Here is a 19,439-nt window from a genome sequence, read left to right as displayed (position 1 = left end):
TGTCAATCTGAATGTTTAACGTGCACTCTTTATTGCAATGATACTAGTGACATAGAAGTTAAGAAGAAATTACTTCTGCAGCTAGAAAGGGCATGGGAGTCGTCGGTAAGGCTCTTCTCTTTAATGAAAAGCAGCTCCAAGTCATTTCCTTTCTAACAAACAGCAGCCTGTGAGATCGCGCTGTGACACAGATGCTGGCAGCTGCCAATCACGTTTGAGACAGCGGCTCCGTCTTCCCTTCTCTCACAGTGAGGAGCGGACAAGGCACAGATCAGCCGGAAAGCACATTTGCGTAAGATTAGGGTGGGAGGACCGGCCTTCCCTGCCGCAATGTCAACGTTATACCTGATCGAACCAATCCGTGAGCCCTACGTAAGTCAGACACCGCCTCCTCCAGCTGCCTAGAAAATCTGGGGGCGGGTCTGTCGCCTCCCCCCGTTTTCAGATGTCTGGTTCTTTCTCTCCCTATCTCTCAAGGAGCTGCTCTCCTCTCTCCTTAACCCACCCACAGGTGTCTGTGTCCTGAATTCTTTCTCAGCACGAGACAACAAACCCCAGGGTCTGTACATACCCCAGACTGCATAGCCATTTCACTAGTAGAAGTTATTTTTTAAAATCAGGCAAATATACACATAAGCTAACAGGGTGCTTTGGAAATGAGAAACAGTCGCTAAACAGTGTAAGAAAGAGAATCTGTGAGGTGAAAGCACAGCGGGGGAAACCTGCTGGGACCTGGCAAGAGCGTCCTGGCGGCTCCATTCAGAGGGAGAAAGGGAAAGAGGGCAATGGAAGCCCCCAGTCTGTAAACTGTCTCCCTGAAGTCACGTCTTCCGAGCCAAGTGAGCACCCCGGCCGTGACACAGCCTCAGGAGGTCCTGAGAACATGTGTCCAAGGCAGTCGGCACAGCTCCAGGGAGGCAGGGGACATCAATCGCTGCCTGTGACATGTCCACTGGTTGGGTCGGGAAAGGCAGGAAAACTTGCAGGGGCTGGGGGTGCTTCCACGTCACAGGTGGATTCGAAGGCCTGGGAGGGAAGGGGATGCTCTACAGACGCTGATTTCCCCACGAGAGGTGGCTTGGCTGGGCCACTCCAAACTATGTCAAAGGAACGTATCTTGGGGTAAAATTCTTGTTATTTCTTTCAGGGCCAGCTACGTGCCACGGGGTGCCACAGAGTCAGGCTGGAACCTGTGTCTCGTTGCTAAGGACTCGGCTCATCCGTCTCAGGAGAATCCCGAAGGCAGGAGAGGAGAGTGAGGCGTGCCCTACCCCCACCTCCCATCACGGCAGGCGCTAGTCTTCCAGGTTTCCTGGGAATGCCCTTGGAAGAGACATCGATTGAGGGGGAGATGGAGACAGAGGAAGACAAGGAGGGAGGGAGAGGCAGAGAAAGAGAGGGTCCAGGAGAGGGAGGAAGCCGCGTGAGTGAGGGTGAAGGACGCACAGCAGTGGGCCCCACACGCGAGTGGAATTCCAGAGGGGAAACTGAAGAGGACGGGCAGGAAGAAACACGACTTTAGATTGTAACACTCTCCCAGTGGGAGGAGAGATGTGAGTCTTGGTGCAGAACGGGATCCACAGGTGCCCAGCAGGAAAGCCCAGGTCATCCCATCTCCACCGGGACTGGCCACGCCTCCCTCTCCTCCTTGGGACGACCAAGCCCAGCCCCTGATTCGTCAGAGCTGTTGAAGGTGGCCGTGGATGCACCCATGGCCTCTTCCCACAGCGGACACCCCCACTCTCCTGGGCAACCCCTCCCTCTACACACTCTCTCTCCTCTGCTCCCCCCATCCCTGCTCTCCTCCTGCGCCAGCCCCCGCCCAGCAGCTCCTCCACCTCCCTGGCCGGGAACCCATGTCCCCTCGGTGACCTTGCCCTTCCTCCTCTCCTTCCTCTCTGCCTGTTCCCCGCTCATGGGACATCCCAGGCCTCTCAGCCAGGAATGTCTCACCTAGGACCGTGTCTTTCCGGCCGCCCTTGACTCCCACCCTCAGTACCTGCCTCCTGCCCGCCATGGCCCACCCTGATGGCTGCCACCTGCCGCCACGCTGGCCTGTGTTCCTGTCACTCCTGAGGCCACACCACGCTCCTCCCATACGGTGGGCCCTCTGAGCACTCCCATCTCACCCAGGATGGCCCAAGTCCCACGGAGCCACAACCAGCCCCCACTCCTGGCCTCTGGGGCCAAGACAGGCCCCCTTCCATGGAGGCTTCAGCCGCACAGACACCGTCACGGAGGGCTGAGCCTGCTTGTTCCTCTGGTCCCACCAATGCACCACGGAGCACTCGGCATGCCTGGCCGTGAGCAGGAACAGGGGGTGGCCCTTATTGAGTACGGGGGAGTTTGCCGCTTGTGGCACCGTCATGGTAAGGGAGCTTGGACCACCTTCTCCTCCTCCTCCCCCGTCTCCTCCCACAGGCCACCCTCTGCAGATGACAGCGCAGGCGCCCCCACCTGTCCACCTTCTCCAGCACCTCCGCGACGCTGGCCAGCGGCTTCCTCAGGCGGTGTCGCAGGTTGTGCTGCAGCAGGGGCAGGCAGGTGTTCCACTGCGTGGCGCACACCACATGGATGACCCGGGGGTCGCCCAGGCGGACGGCTCGCTGCAGCGCGACGTCCAGTCTCTGTACGATATCCAGCTGGGTCTGCGAAGAGGACATGGGCGACTGCGGACGTTGGTGCCTCGAGCTGCGGGGCTGGGGCGGTGCATCAGCCAGGGCCGGCTGAGAACTCAGGCCCTGAATCCATCACCCTGCGTGGGGCCGTGCTCGAGTCTGTCTGTGAAAACGGCCAGAGCGACCCCTTCGAGGAGGACGTGGGCATCTCACGAGGTATTACACACAGGAGGCTCGGTGGTGCCTGCACATCGCGGCTGCGTCCACCGCCCTCGTGTGGAGTCAGCGGGGACTGCTCCCTTCCTAACCTCGCCTTTCTCGGGGCCTCTGCCCGCTAAGCTTCCCACCCTCACAGCAGTGGTCTGTGCTATGCGTGCGTTTCCCGGCACAAACGCTCAGGTCGGGATTTCAGGACAGTGGAACCAGCCTCCTCACTCACGCTCCCGCCTCCTGCAAGCCCTGCTGGGCCGCCTGTCTGTCCTGTGCTCACTTGGCCACGTCTCCAAAGCCTGTGGCTGCCAGGGGGGCCTCGCCCTCACGCTGCCCCGGGCTGGGGTGGAGCCTGCAACTCACAACCCCATCCCGCCACTTGGCTGCTGGGTCCCAAAGCCTCGCACGCCAGGGCCGGTCCTCTGAGACCCTCAGCAGGTGAGGTGGGGGAGGAGCCGTGCAGCCCACAGCGCCGCAGCCACGGCGGCCCCCGCGCGCCTTCAGACGAGGTGCAGCAGCCAAAGTGACATCTGGAAATCATTCCTTAAACGAACACTCGTTAAGTGCCTGCCACACGCATGGCACCGGCGCACAGCAGCAGTCTAAAACCTCCCTCACGATGCTCGGCCCTGCAGAGGGACCCAAGGAGCAAGTCCACAGGAGGGTCGGCACCCACCGGGCCGAGACACACGGGCTAGGCAGCGCAGGCTGAGGATGGGTACGTAAGCTCTGGGGGTGGGGAAGGCCTCCCGGCCACCCTGTTCATCCCCCGCCATGGCACCTCCAGCACTGACCGTCAGACCCCCAGCTGCTCTGTGCCCCCTCGCACGGCCCAGCTGACAGGGCCCGAGGGCTCCTGGGCCGACCCCCGTGGTGCTCGCCGTGGCAGCACATCAGGGCTGTGTGCCACCATTCTGTCAGGTTTTTGCTCATCTTTTAACAGGGAAATTCTTCCTGAGGAAGAGTCTGAAATAATTCCTAGTTCCTTTCCTGGCAGTGGCTGCTGTTCCAGAGCCTATCATCTCGGACAGCAGCACGGAGGTGGGTCAGGCTCACGTGCCTGTAATTGGCAGCTGACGCCAGGGCCAGCAGTGACTTTTGTCCCCTCACCATTAGGACACTTTCCCAGACTCAAGTGAGGCTGGCAGAAGCCCTTGTGGGGATGCGACCCCGTCCTCCCAGGCTGGCGTCACCACAGAAAGGGGAGGGGGCAGCTCTGCAGGGGCGGCAGGAGGAGGGCTGCAGGGAGTCACATCCCACCTGCACGACCCCAACCCACCAGGGAGGCCTGTGGGCCCCGTGTGCGGGAAAGGAAGTGCGGCCCTGGAGGGTGGACTCACACCGGCTGTCACGGGAGCCAGGGTGGGTCCAGGAGTGGGGTCCAGGCCATGTCCCCGGCACCCTCAAACCTGGCACAAACTCAACTGGCACCAAGTTCCAGGAATCTGCAAAACCATGCCAGGCGTGTGGCTCCTGCGTGAGGACCCACCTCAACGGCTGCTCGGAGGTACACTTTCATTTTACTCTCAAGTCTTAAAGCTTCTGATTCACACTCCAGACACTCAATTTCAATCAGCTTCCCAGGATCCTGCAGATACAAACGGTTTTTGAAAACATAAGTGATTTGGAAGGGAAGCAGCCATGCACGTTCATTAACTTCAAGGGCCATTTAAAATACAACCAGGTAGAAGTGTAACAGAATGAAGGGACGACACGAAGGCGCCCGCGGCGCACAGGTGGAAGCGAGGAGGCCACGTGTTTTCAGCGACGCCGACTCCTCGCCTGTCCGCAGGCCCCACCCGCCGAGAGTGACAGGGAGGGCCCCAATTTTCCCTTTTCAGGGGCCTTGTCCCGGCCCCCAACACCTGGTACCCAGGCCTCGGCCAGGCTGCTTGGTGGCCCCGGGCTGCGCTGAAGCCTGAAGAATGGACCTGCTGGGAGCTTCCGTAAGGCTACTGAGGCCCCACACCCACTCTGGCTGGAGGGGTGCAGGTCTTGTGGTCTGTGAGCTCGGGTGCTGACGGAGCAGCATCTTCACAGCACAGACGCCTCCGTCCCGAGGAGCAGGTCCTCGGCATCAGACGTCCGCGAGGACTGAGCCGCACCCACAGCGCTGGGGATGGCTGCAGCAGGGTCCTGCACGTCTGGGGCTCGGCGCCAGCCAGCATGGAGAGCACAGGAGGCCGCCATCCTGGGCTGTGTGCCCCGGCCTGTCCGCCGGCTGCCAACCCCCATGCTGCTGAGGAAGCTGTGCCTGGCTTCACGGAGGTCGGAAAGAGAGCTCCATACTTCCCACGCGGTCATGGATATCATGGATCTGAAAGCTCTTCACGCGGTCCCGCAGGTCAGGGCATCTGCGTTTCCACCATTTGCTCAGGCAATTGTGAAACATGTGACAGTGGCTGTTCTTTAAAAATGCATCAGGGCTTCAAAATTAAAAACCATTCACATCCTTAACATTAGTGAGCTTTTACAAAATCAATGTCATGAGATCCTGAATGCCTAATGGGAGGCTGGCAGGGATAATGAGCCTCCAATGGACGTGGCTTTCAACCAGCGGTTCGCCAGGAGGTAAGAGGAGGGCTGGGGCCTGAGGGATGGACGGGCAGAGGCTGACCGGGCAAAGGGCCAGGAGAGTGTCCTCAACGTGGGGCCATGCTCTGCAGGGGCCACAGGCGGTGGGGGCAGAGCTGGGCCACGGGAGTCTCTCTACCAGCAACCCCACGGCAGCAGGCACCTGCCCGGGAGCCTCAACCTGGGATGCACAAAACATCGCTTTCTGTTCCACAGTGGCCCTTGGAGATGGGTCCTGTTACGTTGCCATTTTGCAGGGACAAACCCTGAGGCTCAGGGAGCTGAAGGAAGGAGGCAGTACGGCTGGACCCAGGTGTCCCACAGTCATTCTAAGTTGGGGCCACCGTGCCGTGGAAAGCCGACGGAAATGGGGTCCACAGAACCTGGTAAAGGGCGTCAAATACAGGAGCACCTCCCACGCTGCTCCCATCCTCTGTGCTACGTGGCCTGCTGTTTCCAGCCTTGACCACGCTTCCTGCCTGCACCCTGCCCTCCGCCACCTGGGCGGTCCCTCCAAGGGCTGCCTGCTTGTCAAGGACACAGGAAGTCACTTCCTTTTCCAAAACCATCTCCAGGTCAGCGCAGCCCTCGGTGTGACTGGCCGGCTCCCCGCACCCTTCCCCGTGCTGAGCCACGGGGTGTCTCCTGCACTGCCGGTGGCTTTGTTTGCATTTACTCTTATGTAACCTGGGGCGAAGCACACAGCAGCCAGTCAAGGAGGACAGCACGAGGGCGGCCCCAGCACGCGGCTGTGCATCCGAGGGTCCCCCTCTGCACGCTCCATGTGTAAATCGACACTGAGTTTGCTCAGTGTGGTGCACGATGCTGAAACCATCCCTGGTAAGTAAAGCCCTGCCCTGTGAAAGAGCCCCGTCACAGTTCCTTCCAGAAGCAGTACACGTGTGTGCAGTCTTAGACGCTTTTGCTGGCGTGAAGCTTTCTCTGGAGGGCGGTACTGTGACATGTATTCTTCAAATATTAAAGTGAAAATTCCCTAGTCATGTTGTGTAGATATACTCGGCTTAGGGAAAAACCCTAAACGCAGAACAACGTTTTAGGCACAGCATGTTCACTGCAGCCCTTTACGTCATAAGCAAAAAATGACACAGCAGCCCGGCCTTCTCGGAGAGGATACGTTCCAAGATCCCCAACCCGGGGCGGGGCGGCTGAAACCCGGCGTCTACCGCGGCTTTTCTCTACATAAACCCCTGGGATCATGTTCACTTCATCAGTTAGGCACAGAATAAAATACAATCACGACACCACACGGCCGTAAGCGTGACGTGGACGTGGCTGTCTCTCAGAATACCCGGGCACTTTCACAGTCGGCGCCGGCAGGTAACACGCTGCAGCGCGTGCAGTGAAGGGACTGCTGGAGGGCTGGGTCACTGGCACCAGGAAATGCTACGCCGCCCGCAGAGTGGGCTCTGGAAACCACTGCAGTGCTGTGGGCCAGTGGCCACAGTAAAGGTAAAGAGAAATGGGCAGGTGCAAAATTGCAGAGACCACCTAACCGCAGCCATGCAAAACGCACGTGAGAAAGACGGCGGTGGCCGGCCGCACCGAGGGAGGCTCTGGGGCCACAGCTGTGCCTCCTCTTCCTTTCCTTTGCTTTTCGTCCGGATGCACGGTGAGCGGCCCCCGCACCCCCGCCAACAGCGTCCTGAAGCCACCTACCGCGCTTTCCATCTTCTTCAGGTCTGACAGGCAGTCAGAGGAGATCTCCGTGCACTTCAAGGTCAAGGAAAAACGAGCCAATTCAAAAAGCAGAAGCATTCTGCAAAGAAACAAACCGGCCAGCAGCAGCTCAGTACCGGGCACAGGAAATACGGCTGCACGGAGAATCAACGTCCCCCATTCAACCAGGGGCAGGAAACAAAGGTGGGATAAGAAATCAATGTAATGAATTAGAACAGAAACCCGGCTATGAGGTACAGCTGGGCTTGAGGCCACAGCACTGGAGCCCAGTGGTCTCCCAGGCCCAGCACAGCTGTGGAGGCCACCAGGGGGCCACCGCGTCCCTGCTGGATGCTCTGTTCCTCTCACTCCAGGCCTTCAGGTTACCTGCAGACCCCAGGGCAGGCACAGGGGCTACTTCATGCGTCATCACAGCCACTGCCTTGCACAGCCGCTCACACCCACATCTGCAGCTCAAGAGGACATACGCCTTGCAGGGAAGAGACAGGGGCCTCCCAACACCCACTCCCCCATAGAGCCTGCGTCACCCTGCTCCCCACACAGAGCCTGCGGCTCCCACCTACCCACACAGAACCTGGGCCTCCCTCCTCCCCACCCAGAGCCTGGGCCTCCCCACACTCCCCACACAGAGCCTGGGCCTCCTCACACTCCCCACACAGAGCCTGGGGCTCCCCACACTCCCCACACAGAGCCTGGAGCTCCCTCCTCCCCACACAGAGCCTGGAGCTCCCTCCTCCCCACACAGAGCCTGGGGCTCCCCACACTCCCCACACAGAGCCTGGGCCTCCCTCCTCCCCACACAGAGCCTGGAGCTCCCTCCCCCCCACACAGAGCCTGGGGCTCCCCACACTCCCCACACAGAGCCTGGGCCTCCCTCCTCCCCACACAGAGCCTGGGCCTCCCTCCTCCCCACACAGAGCCTGGGGCTCCCCACACTCCCCACACAGAGCCTGGAGCTCTCTCCTCCCCACACAGAGCCTGGAGCTCCCACACTCCCCACACAGAGCCTGGGCCTCCCTCCTCCCCACACAGAGCCTGGAGCTCCCTCCTCCCCACACACAGCCTGGGGCTCCCCACACTCCCCACACAGAGCCTGGGCCTCCCCACACTCCCCACACAGAGCCTGGGCCTCCCCACACTCCCCACACAGAGCCTGGGGCTCCCTCATCCCCACACAGAGCCTGGGCCTCCCTCCTCCCCACACAGAGCCTGGGGCTCCCCACACTCCCCACACAGAGCCTGGGCCTCCCCACACTCCCCACACAGAGCCTGGGCCTCCCTCCTCCCCACACAGAGCCTGGGCCTCCCTCCTCCCCACACAGAGCCTGGGCCTCCCCACACTCCCCACACAGAGCCTGGGGCTCCCCACACTCCCCACACTCCCCACACAGAGCCTGGGGCTCCCCACACTCCCCACACAGAGCCTGGGGCTCCCCACACTCCCCACACAGAGCCTGGGCCTCTCTCCTCCCCACACAGAGCCTGGGCCTCCCTCCTCCCCACACAGAGCCTGGGCCTCCCCACACTCCCCACACAGAGCCTGGGGCTCCCCACACTCCCCACACTCCCCACACAGAGCCTGGGGCTCCCCACACTCCCCACACAGAGCCTGGGCCTCCCTCCTCCCCACACAGAGCCTGGGCCTCCCTCCTCCCCACACAGAGCCTGGAGCTCCCTCCTCCCCACACACAGCCTGGGGCTCCCCACACTCCCCACACAGAGCCTGGGCCTCCCCACACTCCCCACACAGAGCCTGGGCCTCCCCACACTCCCCACACAGAGCCTGGGCCTCCCTCCTCCCCACACAGAGCCTGGGGCTCCCCACCAGGCGACAAGCCCGTGGGAGCATAACCAGTCAGGGTCTTTGTAGAAATGGACAGGCTGAGGCCAGAATTTATATCAACATGCAAAGGACCCACAGTGCCACAGACCACTTCGACAAAGCACACACGGTGCACTCATGCCGCACTTGAAGGCCTGCTGTGGAGCTCAGGGATCACGAGCCTGCTCCTGGGGTGGAGATTAGGCCAGGGTGTCCCGCCTGGACCCCTCTCTGCCAGGAGGAGCCTGTCCACCGGCGGCCTTGCCACCGTGGCCCACCAGATGAAGAGTGCGTCTGTAGCTGCCGCCCACATCTCCAGACATTGCTGAATGTCACCAGGAGCACATCCATGTGTCTTCTGCCCTTTCCCCGGGAGTAATCACAGTCTTACCGGGAATACAATTGGTGGCTGCTGGCTGTGACCCAACCTGGCCCTCAGTGAGGTGTGACCGTCCCCCCTGCAGTCCTGGGATGCCTTTGGGGTGGGGTGCAGATCTGCACCCCTGTCCTTGCTCACCTCCTCCCCCCGCTCAGTGGCTGGACCTTCTCAGGTCCTGGCAGGCCGGGCCTCTGCATCCTACCCGAGCTCCAGCGCACAGGCCTGCTGTGCAGGTCAGGAGGAGAGAATCCATAACAGTGCCCGAGGATCCCACCTGCGGGCAGAGCTCACAACAGGGCTATTTCCACTGGTCCCGAGACCTCTCCTGGGAGCACCCAGCCATGGAAGTGGTAGCTCGGCCGGACTTCCGTTACACCTTGGAGGGTCTGACGGAAGACGTAAACTCCTTCCAGAACAACGTATCACACGCATCCCCGTGTACACGTGCACTCACAGCCGTCCAGAAAACGGACCCACCAGAGGGCTGGCCCCGTGCCCTTCCAGCTGAGCCGTGGTCCTGTGGTCCCTCCCTCGAGAAGCCTGCAGCTAGCAGCGGAGACCTCGGTGTCAGGTGAGTGCCACCTCCCTGATGAGACCACAAATGCTCTGGCGTCTGACGCGCCAGCTGGCTGCCCCTTGCTGGCACTGAGGAAGTGAGCGGTCATGCCAGGGGCAGGGCCTGGACCCACAAGAAGAGTCCTGCCGATACCCCCATGAGCTTGGGGGGCCCCTTCCCTAGCCCAGCCTTGAGAAGAGACCCCAGACCACTCAACACTGTGGCTGCTGCTGCACCCGGGTTCCCATCCCGCAGACACAGCGAGGTCATGGACCTGTGTTGTTTCAAGCTGCTAAGTTTGTGGGTATTTGTTACGCAGCCACAGATAACTAATACATCTTCTCTGTTAGTTTCCCACGGCCACCATAAAAGCAAACAGGTAATTTCAGCCTCCCATACCAACAGGCTTTACTTGTTCCCCATTCTCTTAAAAATATACACAGTGCTATTGAGGAGGTGACAAAATCGCTCCGGGGCAAAGGACAAACCCCCACCCACCCCGAGCCCACGAAGGCAACCTGCCAGTGTTTTCCAAGTGCTTCCGAAAGCCTCAGGCTCAGCTTCCTGCTTCCCAGACTGCAGCCTAGGACTTATCCTGAATCTCAAAGTGCCGGGAGGATTTGGGAAAGCACAGAATCCAAACCAACCAGGCTGAACACACCACACACCCACAACACACCACGTGGCCACAACACACCACGCGACCACAAAACACCATACACCCACAACACACCACACACCCACAACACACCACGCGGCCACAACACACCACACACCCACAACACACCACGCGGCCACAACACACCACACACCCACAACACACCACGCGGCCACAACACACCACACACCCACAACACACTACGCACCCACAACACACCATGCGGCTACAACACACCACACACCCACAACACACCACACACCCACAACACACCACGTGGCCACAACACACCACACACCCACAACACACCACGCGGCCACAACACACCACACACCCACAACACACCATGCGGCCACAACACACCACACACCCACAACACAACGCGGCCACAACACACCACACACCCACAACACACCACGCGGCCACAACACACCACACACCCACAACACACCATACACCCACAACACACCACGTGGCCACAACACACCACACACCCACAACACACCACGCGGCCACAACACACCACACACCCACAACACACCACGCGGCCACAACACACCACACACCCACAGCACACCACGCACCCACAACACACCACGCGGCCACAACACACCACAAACCCACAGCACACCACGCACCCACAACACACCACGTAGCCACCAGTACCGCGAGAGGAGCCACAGTAACCTCACTGTCCACGTGCCTACATGTTAAATCCATGTTAAAAACGAGGCTATGAGAGTGCTCAGAAAACAGTACAAATCTCAGGCCATAAAAATCCAAAGAGGAATTTCCTAAAAACTTCCACAATGGTTGGCTTTCCCAGAGGGGGTTCTAGTTGCGCACTTTTACATTTCGTCACATTTTTCAGTACTTGCTAAATGTTGTACACGGATATGAAGACGGGACACTGGGAAAATAGACACTTACTTTTCTTCTCTGATGGAAGGAGAGCGGTGGGGGTTGAAAAGGCCTAGGTGCCTATAGGCCTTCCTCAGAATGACGCTGATGTCCTCCGGTAAATCATTCTGCTCCTGTTTTCTAGAAAGAATTCAGATGCTAATGGACCAAAGATCTTGTCACATGTATTCAAATTCTCCAAAGAGAAACTCCACGTCCATAAAATTGTGCTTCCCCCTGAACAGGAGGCCTGAAATAACCCCTCCTGCTTTCTGTTCCTCAAATTTCTAAGAAACCTTTTCCCCCTCTGGTCCTCCTTCCTTCCACGGGTGCCCAGCCTCCCGACAAAGCCGGAAATAAACACACTCGGGTGAGACGTGACCAGATCCCTCGCCAGAGCAAGCACCCACATGGGAGCCTCACTCCAGGAAGAGCCCTCTCTGTCCAACAGTGACGGGACTTGGGCCAGCATGGCTCTCTCACAGGGACACTGTCCAGGAGAAACAAACACATCGGATTTCCTAACACCTCTCAGCACCCACACACGCCGTGACCTCCACACTCCCCTCAGCACCCACACAGTGTGACCTCCTCACTCCCTCAGCACCCACACACAGTGTGACCTCCTCACTCCCCTCAGCGCCCACACACAGTGTGACCTCCATGCTCCCCTCAGCACCCACACACAGTGTGACCTCCTCACTCCCCTCAGCGACCACACACAGTGTGACCTCCTCACTCCCCTCAGCGCCCACACACAGTGTGACTTCCTCACTCCCCTCAGTGCCCACACACAGTGTGACCTCCTCACTCCCCTCAGCGCCCACACACAGTGTGACCTCCTCACTCCCCTCAGCACCCACACACAGTGTGACCTCCTCACTCCCTCAGCGCCCACACACAGTGTGACCTCCTCACTCCCCTCAGCGCCCACACACAGTGTGACCTCCTCACTCCCTCAGCGCCCACACACAGTGTGACATCCTCACTCGCCTCAGTGCCCACACACAGTGAGACCTCCTCACTTCCTCAGCGCCCACACACAGTGAGACCTCCTCACTCCCTCAGAGCACACAGACAGTGTGACCTCCTCACTCCCCTCAGCGCCCACACACAGTGTGACCTCCTCACTCGCCTCAGTGCCCACACACAGTGAGACCTCCTCACTTCCTCAGCGCCCACACACAGTGAGACCTCCTCACTCCCTCAGAGCACACACACAGTGTGACCTCCTCACTCCCCTCAGCGCCCACACACAGTGTGACCTCCTCACTCCCTCAGCGCCCACACACAGTGTGACCTCCTCACTCCCCTCAGTGCCCACACACAGTGAGACCTCCTCACTCCCCTCAGCGCCCACACACAGTGTGACCTCCTCACTCCCCTCAGTGCCCACACACAGTGTGACCTCCTCACTCCCCTCAGCGCCCACACACAGTGTGACCTCCTCACTCCCCTCAGCACCCACACACAGTGTGACTTCCTCACTCCCCTCAGTGCCCACACACAGTGTGACCTCCTCACTCCCCTCAGCGCCCACACACAGTGTGACCTCCTCACTCCCCTCAGCACCCACACACAGTGTGACCTCCTCACTCCCTCAGCGCCCACACACAGTGTGACCTCCTCACTCCCCTCAGCGCCCACACACAGTGTGACCTCCTCACTCCCTCAGCGCCCACACACAGTGTGACCTCCATGCTCCCCTCAGCACCCACACACAGTGTGACCTCCTCACTCCCCTCAGCGCCCACACACAGTGTGACCTCCTCACTCCCCTCAGCACCCACACACAGTGTGACCTCCTCACTCCCTCAGCGCCCACACACAGTGTGACCTCCTCACTCCCCTCAGCGCCCACACACAGTGTGACCTCCTCACTCCCTCAGCGCCCACACACAGTGTGACCTCCTCACTCGCCTCAGTGCCCACACACAGTGAGACCTCCTCACTTCCTCAGCGCCCACACACAGTGAGACCTCCTCACTCCCTCAGAGCACACAGACAGTGTGACCTCCTCACTCCCCTCAGCGCCCACACACAGTGTGACCTCCTCACTCGCCTCAGTGCCCACACACAGTGAGACCTCCTCACTTCCTCAGCGCCCACACACAGTGAGACCTCCTCACTCCCTCAGAGCACACACACAGTGTGACCTCCTCACTCCCCTCAGCGCCCACACACAGTGTGACCTCCTCACTCCCTCAGCGCCCACACACAGTGTGACCTCCTCACTCCCCTCAGTGCCCACACACAGTGAGACCTCCTCACTCCCCTCAGCGCCCACACACAGTGTGACCTCCTCACTCCCCTCAGTGCCCACACACAGTGTGACCTCCTCACTCCCCTCAGCGCCCACACACAGTGTGACCTCCTCACTCCCCTCAGCACCCACACACAGTGTGACTTCCTCACTCCCCTCAGTGCCCACACACAGTGTGACCTCCTCACTCCCCTCAGCGCCCACACACAGTGTGACCTCCTCACTCCCCTCAGCACCCACACACAGTGTGACCTCCTCACTCCCTCAGCGCCCACACACAGTGTGACCTCCTCACTCCCCTCAGCGCCCACACACAGTGTGACCTCCTCACTCCCTCAGCGCCCACACACAGTGTGACCTCCATGCTCCCCTCAGCACCCACACACAGTGTGACCTCCTCACTCCCCTCAGCGACCACACACAGTGTGACCTCCTCACTCCCCTCAGCGCCCACACACAGTGTGACCTCCTCACTCCCCTCAGCGCCCACACACAGTGTGACCTCCTCACTCCCCTCAGCGCCCACACACAGTGTGACCTCCTCACTCCCCTCAGCACCCACACACAGTGTGACCTCCTCACTCCCTCAGCGCCCACACACAGTGTGACCTCCTCACTCCCCTCAGCGCCCACACACAGTGTGACCTCCTCACTCCCTCAGCGCCCACACACAGTGTGACCTCCTCACTCGCCTCAGGGCCCACACACAGTGTGACCTCCTCACTCCCCTCAGGGCCCACACACAGTGTGACCTCCTCACTCCCCTCAGCGCCCACACACAGTGTGACCTCCTCACTCCCCTCAGCGCCCACACACAGTGTGACCTCCTCACTCCCTCAGCGCCCACACACAGTGTGACCTCCTCACTCCCCTCAGCGCCCACACACACTGTGACCTCCTCACTCCCCTCAGAGCCCACACACAGTGTGACCTACTCACTCCCCTCAGCGCCCACACACAGTGTGACCTCCTCACTCCCCTCAGAGCACACAGACAGTGTGACCTCCTCACTCCCCTCAGCGCCCAAAGACAGTGTGACCTCCTCACTCCCCTCAGTGCCCACACACAGTGAGACCTCCTCACTCCCCTCAGAGCCCACACACAGTGTGACCTCCTCACTCCCCTCAGCGCCCACACACAGTGTGACCTCCTCACTCCCTCAGAGCACACAGACAGTGTGACCTCCTCACTCCCCTCAGCGCCCAAAGACAGTGTGACCTCCTCACTCCCCTCAGAGCCCACACACAGTGTGACCTCCTCACTCCCCTCAGAGCCCACACACAGTGTGACCTCCTCACTCCCCTCAGCGCCCACACACAGTGTGACCTCCTCACTCCCCTCAGTGCCCACACACAGTGTGACCTCCTCACTCCCCTCAGCGCCCACACACAGTGTGACCTCCTCACTCCCCTCAGTGCCCACACACAGTGAGACCTCCTCACTCCCCTCAGAGCCCACACACAGTGTGACCTCCTCACTCCCCTCAGTGCCCACACACAGTGTGACCTCCTCACTCCCCTCAGCGCTCACACACAGTGCGACCTCCTCACTCCCCTCAGCACCCACACACAGTGTGACCTCCTCACTCCCTCAGCGCCCACACACAGTGTGACCTCCTCACTCCCCTCAGCGCCCAAAGACAGTGTGACCTCCTCACTCCCCTCAGTGCCCACACACAGTGAGACCTCCTCACTCCCCTCAGTGCCCACACACAGTGTGACCTCCTCACTCCCCTCAGCGCCCACACACAGTGTGACCTCCTCACTCCCTCAGAGCACACAGACAGTGTGACCTCCTCACTCCCCTCAGCGCCCAAAGACAGTGTGACCTCCTCACTCCCCTCAGTGCCCACACACAGTGTGACCTCCTCACTCCCCTCAGCGCTCACACACAGTGCGACCTCCTCACTCCCTCAGCGCCCACACACAGTGTGACCTCCTCACTCCCTCAGCGCCCACACACAGTGTGACCTCCTCACTCCCCTCAGCGCCCAAAGACAGTGTGACCTCCTCACTCCCCTCAGTGCCCACACACAGTGTGACCTCCTCACTCCCCTCAGCGCTCACACACAGTGCGACCTCCTCACTCCCTCAGCGCCCACACACAGTGTGACCTCCTCACTCCCTCAGAGCACACAGACAGTGTGACCTCCTCACTCCCCTCAGCGCCCAAAGACAGTGTGACCTCCTCACTCCCCTCAGTGCCCACACACAGTGTGACCTCCTCACTCCCTCAGCGCCCACACACAGTGCGACCTCCTCACTCCCCTCACCGCCCACACACAGTGTGACCTCCTCACTCCCCTCAGTGCCCACACACAGTGTGACCTCCTCACTCCCTCAGCGCCCACACACAGTGTGACCTCCTCACTCCCCTCACCGCCCAAACACAGTGTGACCTCCTCACTCCCTCAGCGCCCACACACAGTGCGACCTCCTCACTCCCTCAGCGGCCACACACCGTGTGACCTCCACACTCCCTCAGCGGCCACACACAGTGTGACCTCCACACTCCCTCAGCGCCCACACACAGTGAGACCTCATCACTCCCTCAGCGCCGACACACAGTGAGACCTCATCACTCACCTCAGCGACCACACGCAGTGTGACCTCATCACTCCCTCAGCACCCACACACAGTGCGACCGCCTCACTCCCTCAGCGGCCACACACAGTGTGACCTCCAGACTCCCTCAGCGCCCACACACAGTGTGACCTCCTCACTCCCTCAGCGCCCACACACAGTGAGACCTCATCACTCCCTCAGCGCCGACACACAGTGAGACCTCATCACTCCCCTCAGCGCCCACACACAGTGCGACCTCCTCACTCCCCTCAGCACCCACACACAGTGTGACCTCCTCTCTCCCCTCAGCACCCACACACAGTGTGACCTCCTCACTCCCTCAGCGGCCACACACAGTGCGACCTCCTCTCTCCCCTCAGCGCCCACACACAGTGCGACCTCCTCACTCCCCTCAGCGCCCACACACAGTGTGACCTCCTCACTCCCTCAGCGCCCACACACAGTGTGACCTCCTCACTCCCCTCAGCGCCCACACACAGTGCGACCTCCTCACTCCCCTCAGCGCCCACACACAGTGTGACCTCCTCACTCCCTCAGCGGCCACACACAGTGCGACCTCCTCTCTCCCCTCAGCGCCCACACACAGTGCGACCTCCTCACTCCCCTCAGCGCCCACACACAGTGTGACCTCCTCACTCCCCTCAGCGCCCACACACAGTGTGACCTCCTCACTCCCTCAGCGGCCACACACAGTGCGACCTCCTCTCTCCCCTCAGCGCCCAAACACAGTGCGACCTCCTCACTCCCCTCAGCACCCACACACAGTGTGACCTCCTCACTCCCTCAGCGCCCACACACAGTGTGACCTCCTCACTCCCTCAGCGCCCACACACAGTGTGACCTCCTCACTCCCCTCAGCACCCACACACAGTGTGACCTCCTCACTCCCTCAGCGGCCACACACAGTGTGACCTCCTCACTCCCCTCAGCGCCCACACACAGTGTGACCTCCTCACTCCCCTCAGCGCCCACACACAGTGTGACCTCCTCTCTCCCCTCAGCGCCCACACACAGTGTGACCTCCTCACTCCCCTCAGCGCCCACACACAGTGTGACCTCCTCACTCCCCTCAGCGCCCACACACAGTGTGACCTCCTCTCTCCCCTCAGCGCCCACACACAGTGCGACCTCCTCTCTCCCCTCAGCGCCCACACACAGTGTGACCTCCTCACTCCCCTCAGCGCCCACACACAGTGTGACCTCCTCACTCCCTCAGCGGCCACACACAGTGCGACCTCCTCTCTCCCCTCAGCGCCCACACACAGTGCGACCTCCTCACTCCCCTCAGCACCCACACACAGTGCGACCTCCTCACTCCCCTCAGCACCCACACACAGTGTGACCTCCTCACTCCCTCAGCGCCCACACACAGTGTGACCTCCTCACTCCCTCAGCGCCCACACACAGTGTGACCTCCTCATTCCCTCAGCACCCACATACTCCATGACCTCCTCACTCCCCTCAGCGCCCACACACAGTGTGACCTCCTCACTCCCTCAGCGCCCACACACAGTGTGACCTCCTCACTCCCTCAGCGCCCACACACAGTGTGACCTCCTCACTCCCCTCAGCACCCACACACAGTGTGACCTCCTGACTCCCTCAGCGGCCACACACAGTGTGACCTCCTCACTCCCCTCAGCGCCCACACACAGTGTGACCTCCTCTCTCCCCTCAGCGCCCACACACAGTGTGACCTCCTCACTCCCCTCAGCGCCCACACACAGTGTGACCTCCTCTCTCCCCTCAGCGCCCACACACAGTGTGACCTCCTCTCTCCCCTCAGCGCCCACACACAGTGTGACCTCCTCACTCCCCTCAGCACCCACACACAGTGTGACCTCCTCACTCCCTCAGCGGCCACACACAGTGTGACCTCCTCTCTCCCCTCAGCGCCCACACACAGTGCGACCTCCTCACTCCCCTCAGCACCCACACACAGTGTGACCTCCTCACTCCCTCAGCGCCCACACACAGTGTGACCTCCTCACTCCCGCATCGCCCACTCACGCCGTGACCTCCTCACTCCCTCAGCGCCCACACACAGTGTGACCTCCTGACTCCCTCAGCGCCCACACACAGTGTGACCTCCTCTCTCCCCTCAGCGCCCACACACAGTGCGACCTCCTCACTCCCCTCAGCACCCACACACAGTGTGACCTCCTGACTCCCTCAGCGCCCACACACAGTGTGACCTCCTCATTCCCTCAGCGCCCACTCACGCCGTGACCTCCTCACTCCCCTCAGCGCCCACACACAGTGTGACCTCCTCATTCCCCTCAGCGCCCACACACAGTGTAACCTCGTCACTCCCTCAGCGCCCACACACAGTGCGACCTCCTCACTCCCTCAGCGCCCACACACAGTGTGACCTCCTCACTCCCCTCAGCGCCCACACACAGTGTGACCTCCTCACTCCCTCAGCGCCCACACAGTGTGACCTCCTCACTCCCTCAGCGCCCACACACAGTGTGACCTCCTCACTGCCTCAGCAACCACACACAGTGTGACCTCCTCACTCCCTCAGCACCCACACACAGTGCGACCTCCTCACTGCCTCAGCAACCACACAGTGTGACCTCCTCACTCCCTCAGCGCCCACACACAGTGTGACCTCCTCACTCCCTCAGCGCCCACACACAGTGTGACCTCCCAACTGCCTCAGCAACCACACACAGTGTGACCTCCTCACTCCCTCAGCACCCACACACAGTGCGACCTCCTCACTGCCTCAGCAACCACACAGTGTGACCTCCTCACTCCCCTCAGCGCCCACACACAGTGTGACCTCCTCACTCCCTCAGCACCCACACACAGTGCGACCTCCTCACTGCCTCAGCAACCACACAGTGTGACCTCCTCACTCCCCTCAGCGCCCACACACAGTGTGACTTCCTCACTCCCCTCAGCACCCACACACAGTGTGACCTCCTCACTCCCTCAGCGCCCACACACAGTGTGACCTCCTCACTCCCTCAGCGCCCACACACAGTGTGACCTCCTCACTGCCTCAGCAACCACACACAGTGTGACCTCCTCACTCCCTCAGCACCCACACAGAGTGCGACCTCCTCACTGCCTCAGCAACCACACAGTGTGACCTCCTCACTCCCCTCAGCGCCCACACACAGTGTGACCTCCTCACTCCCTCAGCACCCACACACAGTGCGACCTCC

At 60.8% G+C, this 19,439-nt stretch overlaps 1 protein-coding gene across 1 annotated transcript in view; it reads right to left on the bottom strand.

Annotated features, from left to right (window-relative positions):
* Nucleotides 1-19,439, bottom strand: part of CFAP46 (cilia and flagella associated protein 46) — a 140,898-nt gene that overhangs the window by 109,213 nt on the left and 12,246 nt on the right. The window contains exons 8-11 of the mRNA XM_064371842.1: nt 11,446-11,556; nt 7,080-7,179; nt 4,318-4,416; nt 2,458-2,648 (exon numbers count right to left, since the gene is read on the bottom strand). Coding sequence (XP_064227912.1) covers nt 2,458-2,648; nt 4,318-4,416; nt 7,080-7,179; nt 11,446-11,556 — 501 coding nt within the window. The remainder of the gene's footprint in view (nt 1-2,457; nt 2,649-4,317; nt 4,417-7,079; nt 7,180-11,445; nt 11,557-19,439) is intronic.

This window comes from Aotus nancymaae, unplaced genomic scaffold (assembly GCF_030222135.1).
Source record: "Aotus nancymaae isolate 86718 unplaced genomic scaffold, 86718_ANA_hifiasm-v0.15.2.pri h1tg000193l, whole genome shotgun sequence".
Classification (NCBI taxonomy): Eukaryota; Metazoa; Chordata; class Mammalia; order Primates; family Aotidae; genus Aotus; species Aotus nancymaae.
This window is presented reverse-complemented; position numbering and strand designations above follow the sequence as displayed.